Genomic DNA, 6,747 nt, shown 5'->3' with positions numbered 1-6,747 from the left:
CGCTCGTCCTCGCAGTACAGCTCCAGTGGCCGCCCGTGCTGCGGGCACAGCTCGCCATGGGCCACCTCACGCCTCTCCATGCCCGAGACCCGCGCCTCACCATCCCGCGCCAGCTCCACCACGCTGCACAGGGTGACATTCTTCTCCAGGTCTGGGTGCTGCTCAAAGCCCCTGCGGCATTCAGGGCACCTGTAGCCCTTTTCGGCCCTGGCAGGTGCCTGCTCTTGCTTGTGCCAGTGGTCACTGATGCAGCGCTTGCAGAAGTTGTGCCCACAGGGCAAGGTCACGGGCACCCTGAACAGCTCCAGGCAGATGGAGCACACGAGCTTCTCCTCCAGCTTCAGTGAGACGGGCAATGCCATCCTGCCTGTGCCGGGGATTGGGGCGATGGGGGAAAGAAGCCAGGGAAAGAAGCTGGGGAAATAGAAACTCAGCTGAGCGGAGGAGGAAGAGATGGTGACGCTGAAGCTCAGAGGCGGGTCAGGGCTCGGAGCCAGGCATGCACTTAAAGAGACACGCAGTGGGTGCTCCCTCGGCCCTGCCGGCTCTGCCACGCACTGGGGAGAGGACGGGGAGGGTAGGAGCTGCTTCCCCCAGGGACAGGGAGAGCTGCAAAGCACCACAGGAGGCCCCGGAGAAGAAGAAACGCTGCAGCAACAGCACAGGGAGAAACGTGCAAGAGGCTATCGAAGTTCAGAGCAATGTGTATTTCTGGGAATGCATCTGCATGGGGACACATACGATGCATAATTTGATTTCACTCCTTTTTTGCCCTTTGAGGGAACTTCCTGGCATCCTCACCTCTACCAGAGCTGGGTCCCCAAGCAGACCACAGCAGTCCTTCCTGGCAGAGACCTCAGTACAGCGCTCCTGGCATCCGCCAGCCTGGGAACCAGCAGAGGGGCACCCACCGCTGCTGCAGCCACATGTCACCTCCCTCTGCAGTGACAAGGGCTGTGACACGTGCCAGCAGCCAGCCAGGGCCACATTCTGCCCTTGCATCTTTCCATTTTAAACTACAGCTCCTGCTGTTTGCACATGCCCCCGCACACACCCACCACTCCTTTTCCTACTAAGTTCCTTGCGACACCCGTGCACACCAGTACTCCAAAACACAAGAAAGATGCCATCAGTCCCTGCTCAGGTGGCAGGCGGAGTCTTCTGCCCAGAGGCGATTGTGCTACCTGTGCACTGCCTATCTTTACCTTGTTTTTGTACAGCTCAGTTTCAGGAGAAAAAGCTCCCAACCTTCCAGTCCAAACCTTATCTTCCAGTCCAAACCTTATCTCCTTGCCCTCACAGACGTGCTATCACTTGCGCACACGCTCCCAAGCAGCTGTACGCTGGCAGGATGGCTTCAGTTTGTGACAGTTCTGCAGCCTCCCCACACGCATGGCTTTGCTTTCACCCACGCAGGCAAGGGTGAGCTGTGCCGCTGCTGGGGGCTCAAAGCAGTTTCTGTATCACAGGCAGGCTCGGAGCCACCCCCCAGACTGCCCCTGGGCTCAGGAGGTGACTCGGGAGCTGTCACAACTCCCTGCATGTCCCAGCATAGCTTCAGCCCCCAAAACATTTCTTTGGGCTAAATCTGCAAATTCTGACCAAATATTCAAAGCTCAGAGAGGGGTGTAACATGACCTGTGTGTCTGCCTGGAACTGCAGGACACTGGCACTCCCCCTGTGGTCACCCCACAGCTGATCCACCCCAGCTTAACACAGACCCCAGAACCCTTTGGGGCAGGAGGAGAGTTCAGGGAGCTCAGGCATAGCTGGTAAGGGCCCTGAGCAGCAGCAGCAGGGGCGCATTTCAGCACAATCTCAGTTGTTTGCTACAGGCTCTCACTTCCTGAGGAAGGGGGAATCCTCAGATAAAGTCACTGTGAACCAGAGCTGGGAACAGGCAGCTGCAACAGCAAGAACATCTTGGAATTTGGGGGTTAAACATGTCAATAGGGGATGCACAAAGGGCCCTGCAGAGCACAGCAGAAGGCAGAGTCTCTCCACAGCTTGGGTACAGGACTGGCAGCAGCAGAGTGCCAGGCCACCATGGTGCATCTGCCCCAACCCCGGCAGCTCTGCAGATCTGCTTTGCTCCACCTCTCCACGCTGTGTACGCACTGCCCGGGGAGTGAGGGGAAGGAGACCGAGGTCCATGCGTGCTTGGGTAGCTGTTGGGAGAAGCCAGCTGCACAAACCTTGGCCTTGTGCAGATTTACCACCTGCATAGCTGCACTCTTTCTATCCTACAACATCTAAGAGGGGAAAGAGCCCTCAGCCCTTCTCCCCTGCACTCTGCTGAGCTCCCCAGCTCTGCGCCAGCTGGCTGGGATACCAAGATCTTTCCAATAAAGACAGCTCTGCCAGCGTTGCTGTGTATTTAATCAGATTCATCACTTTAAGAGGACTGCACAAATGAAAGCCAACACAGTCCCGAACCGCAGTGCTGTAACGGGAGGAAATCCAGGCTGGCCTGGGTCTGTTTGTTCCATAAACAGGCAAAAAGAGAACTGTGATCCCCGCAGAGAAGCAAGGCAGGACACCTCCGAGGGACTCTACCCTGCCACCCTTACCGATCAGCTCTGCTACAGAAGCAGTAGCAAGATTTCCACCTGGCCATAGATTTGCTTTCATCTCTGAATGTCCTCTTTAAGTAGCCTTGTGACCACACAGCTGCCAGCACTGCCAACCCCTGTTGCCCCCAGCTGCACACTTCCCAGTGCTGCCAGCACAGGGGAACTGGGAGCCAAGGGGCTGAGACTTTGTTGTTTCCCTGCAGAGGCGCAGGCGGCTCCCAGCTGCACAGCTGTGTGAATGCAGCTCCCTGGCCGGCATCCCAGCCCACATCAGAGTGCCTCGAGAGGAGGCTGGGCCCCTAGTAAATGCCGTAGGTGGGCTCCTTGCTGTCTCGGTATCTGTCCAGGTACCTCAGGGGCTGGCCGTGCGGGAACTTTAACTGTGGAGGATGGTAAACAGGCGGCCGCACGAATTCAAACACAGGCTCTCTCATATCTGTAAAGGGGTGATACAGAAAGTTAGCAAGACGGCTCAGATCTGAACCCCAGGCCCCCTCCTTCACCAGTAAGGGCCCCCCCCCACACACACACACACGTGGTCAAGCAAGCCCTGGTGAAAGCTCTCGTGGTGATATTTTAAAATGTTCATTCAAAATGGCCTTTTAGGGGTTATTTCCTCAGACTGCTGTTAGTTTGGTGGAGGACGGGTCGATAAGTACCCAGCCTGTGCTGTAACAGATCCTAGACAAATGCCAGGACCAAGCAAGAGCCTACAGCCCCAGCTCGCCTCACTGATCCTGTGTGTTACCCACAGGGCCATGTCCCAGCCCACAGACCGGCACCCTCCAGCATCCCTGCATGCTGCGTTTCTTACTGAGAAGCTGATGGAAGACCCGAGTAACGGAGCTGTCCCACTGACACTGGAAAAATGCCAGACCGGCCGGGGTCATTGCGTCCTCGTGCTTTCTGTAGAAGTCAAACGTGCTAAAGGTTCGCATCTTGAGGCTGTAGCTGGAAACAAGACACAAGCACAAGAGCTGAAGTCAACCTCTTTTCCTGCAGCACTTCGGTAGGCAACTAATTCCCCACATCATCCTAGAGTCTATAAAAAAGAGGTGGAAAAAGAAGTCACTAAAAAAAAAAATCTCCCAGCTTCTCCACCTCTGTGCACATTTCTGCCCCAGTCAGGAAAAAACACTTTCTTAACAACCTGGTTTAAAGCAATGGGACTCCACAGTGCTTGCAGGGCTGGGATTGTGGCAAACTCAAAGCAGCCCTGAAGAACCCTGCAGATTAAAAGGAACTGCTCTCCTACAGCAGCTACAAACACGTCATCATAACAAGCAGTAACAGCCTAGCCTAGCAAGAGTGAAACTGCCCAGTGAAAGCCTGAATTACCATGGCATCGGCCGAACGTCCTCGCTGAAATCTATGGGGCAGTCTTGCTTGAAGAGGAGGAAGATGAAGCGGTGGTAGCCAGTTCCCATGGCAGGGAAGGGGGGCAAGTAATGACAGATCTCCTTACCCGACTTGATGTCGTTTCCTGGGATGTTTGTCCTGAACACAAAAGAAGTTTACTTCACTTATATACCCCTTCATTTCCCTCCATTACGACCAGCAGATTCACCCAGGATTGCAAATCACTCTGTGCTATGTTTTGACAAGATTTATGCCCTGTTTGACAAGTGAACAGATAGTAGAGGCTGCTTTCGCTGGAAGAAAGCTCACACCCAGTGTTTTGAATGCCGAACAGCAGCAACACCCAGAACTACTGCATCTTTAGCAGGACTCAGAACACAAGTAAAGCAGCTAAAGGCAGGAGCACCAGTGAAAGCCACGGAGACTGTCTTAGCAAATACTTATTCCTGAGCTCTCCTGGAAGAGTGTCTGCCCTCTCTGCCTGGGCTTGCCCTGAGCTAAGCAGCATGTGGGTCTGATGTACAGTACTCACACCAGCCAGTGGAGGTACTCCGAGTCCGTGTCTCTTAAATGTCCATCTGCAAATGCACACAACAGAGAAAGGCGACTTAGTGACAACTTGGTCTTTGAATCAACCCCAAAGTGAGAATGCCCAGACCCACTTTGAACAGAGGGTGCAGCTTAAGACCTTTCAGCATTCCTCTCCTAGCAGAAAAGTAACTCATCCTTATAGGATTAAGCTTAAAATGAGGAGCAAAGAACTCTACAGATGTAATTCCAAGATTAAAAGGACATCTTGGTCAGCTGCTTCACTTCACTGTGCCTTGGTTTCTCACGGCAAACAGTATCAACTAACCTACCTCCCAGGCAGAGGGAGAGAAGAGTTTGGGGGTAAACAAAAGACATGAATCAGGGAATTGCTTCCACTACACTGCGACATAGGTCCTGTTGCATTACTGTCCCATCTCTCAACTGCTAGAGATTTGGGGAGGCTACAATCTTCCCTGCATATGTAATACATCCCTACTTAGAAGATACTGTGCAGCCAAAAGAAACGGGAGCTAAGCAAAAGCAGAGTGAAACAACCCTGTTTAAATGAGTTCTTTTTAAAGAACCTGCTACTCACCTGGATTTGTGAGCAGCAAAGTCCAGAGGGAGCCTTCATCTGCCTCATATGTCACTGCAGGGGGACTGGAAGCCTAAACGATCAACATAAAGAGAAAGTAAATCACTCAAACAACAGGTTCCATTAAGACCAGGTCATGATTTCCAAGGCAAAGAGTATGAACTTGTCACCAGCATGGCCACACCACCGAGTAATCCAGCTCCACCTGGAGAGCCCCCTGGAGTGTTAATAAACATCAGCCTGCCAATAGGCAACAATCTTGTGGCAAAGCTCTGTCCTTATCACATCCAAGAAACACGTTTCCTTCCTAACAGAGGAAATACCCTTGTAAAAGAAATCCCCCAGAGTGAATTATGCCCATTAGAAGCATCTGACAAAACCACCCAGGCTTCCCACGGCATCGAGGTTGTTCTCAGCTCCCCTCACGCACCTCTGACGGAGTCACCATGTTCCCATAGTAGACCGGCACGAGGTACTCATCTTCTTGGCTGTACTCCACTCTCAAGGTAACCCAGGGGGTGAATGTGGCCCCCTTGAACAAGTCACGAAATATCCCACAGTGCTCTGCCACACGCTGCTTGTGGAATGGGCCACTGGTCTTCTCCCACTCAGCCTTGACTTCGTCGAGAGGGATCAGCGCTGCAAGAAGAAAGAAATGCTGCAGGAGGCAGCTGGGTGCCCAGCGTGGCCGGGGCAGAGAGGGAGGGGGCGGGGCACAGACCAGTCCGGAGCCGCGCTGCTCTTTCCATCTCAACATTCTGGCGGTTCTCCCTCAGGATCTTTTTTCTTTCCTTGATTTCCTTTGCCCGCAGCAGCTTATCACGTGGTAGGCTGATGTCAGTCTTTGGCTCTTCAGAGAGGGGTGAAAAAATCGTATAAGTGAAAAAATCTGAATACCAAAATACCCAAACACAACCCCCCTGCAAAATGTTTGAGAGAGTGGGAAAAAGACACAAACTTCAAGACATCAGAGACTCGATTCTACCACCTCTGCATGCCCTCTGCACCTCCACACTTCAGTTCCCTCCTCCTCCCCCAACTCACTCCATACCCAGACCCACAGGTTTGCCAGCAGGTGAGCAGGTCTGGTCTCTGCGGCAGCTCTGCAGCCAAACCATATTATTTGCTGCAGGTCTAAAGCTCTGGTTGCTGGTCTGCTTTCTCTGATACTACTGGGGTTCCAAGGAATCACTTCTTTAGGCTGCTCCAGGTCTTTTAGCAGGTCCTGGCCAGCCTCCCTCCTTCCAGAAAATTGCCATCCATTCCCCCCAAAGACATTTGCACTCTGCAAACTTCTACATGGAAAAGGACCAACCCCGTGCCAAAGCACCTCATCAGGTCTTTACAGGGCAGGTTTGGGGACAAACCCGTGGCCCCAACAACAGCCTCCTTGACCTTCAGCAGCCAAACCCGGCGTAGCACAGCTCCTTCTGCGAGTACCTGGCCGGGGGTTAGTGTGCTGCCGGTACGTCTTCCACCAGCGGGGCTTCTTGCTCTCCTTGTCCGCCAGCCTGAAGTAGCGAGTGAAGCTGCGGTATCTTTCCAGCGTTTCCAAGTTGCTGACGTCAATATCCTCGTTGGGCATCGGCCCCAGCGGAGCTGCCCGCTTGCAGAGGGCGGCTGGAAGCGGAGAGAGTTCCCGTTTTACACAGAGAGCAAGAAACGCAGCCGAGAGAGCCCGGGAAGAGC

The 6,747-nt window shown here is 53.5% G+C and overlaps 2 protein-coding genes across 2 annotated transcripts in view; both read right to left on the bottom strand.

The window, feature by feature from the left end:
* The window catches only part of TRIM65 (tripartite motif containing 65), a 9,129-nt gene extending 7,750 nt beyond the window's left edge, over positions 1-1,379 (bottom strand). Inside the window, exon 1 of the mRNA XM_035893366.1 lies at positions 4-1,379. Coding sequence (XP_035749259.1) covers positions 4-362 — 359 coding nt within the window. The 5' untranslated portion in view covers positions 363-1,379. The remainder of the gene's footprint in view (positions 1-3) is intronic.
* Positions 1,380-2,419: 1,040 nt separating this feature from the next.
* MRPL38 (mitochondrial ribosomal protein L38) overlaps positions 2,420-6,747 on the bottom strand; it is a 5,044-nt gene continuing 716 nt past the window's right edge. The window contains exons 2-9 of the mRNA XM_009637830.2: positions 6,499-6,678; positions 5,780-5,908; positions 5,489-5,697; positions 5,059-5,131; positions 4,465-4,510; positions 3,912-4,070; positions 3,388-3,524; positions 2,420-3,009 (exon numbers count right to left, since the gene is read on the bottom strand). Coding sequence (XP_009636125.1) covers positions 2,873-3,009; positions 3,388-3,524; positions 3,912-4,070; positions 4,465-4,510; positions 5,059-5,131; positions 5,489-5,697; positions 5,780-5,908; positions 6,499-6,643 — 1,035 coding nt within the window. The 5' untranslated portion in view covers positions 6,644-6,678 and the 3' untranslated portion in view covers positions 2,420-2,872. The remainder of the gene's footprint in view (positions 3,010-3,387; positions 3,525-3,911; positions 4,071-4,464; positions 4,511-5,058; positions 5,132-5,488; positions 5,698-5,779; positions 5,909-6,498; positions 6,679-6,747) is intronic.

This window comes from Egretta garzetta, unplaced genomic scaffold (genome assembly GCF_000687185.1).
Source record: "Egretta garzetta isolate BGI_Z169 unplaced genomic scaffold, ASM68718v1 scaffold34, whole genome shotgun sequence".
NCBI lineage: Eukaryota > Metazoa > Chordata > Aves > Pelecaniformes > Ardeidae > Egretta > Egretta garzetta.
Note: the sequence above shows the minus strand (reverse complement) of the source record. Positions and strands in the feature narration are given on the sequence as shown.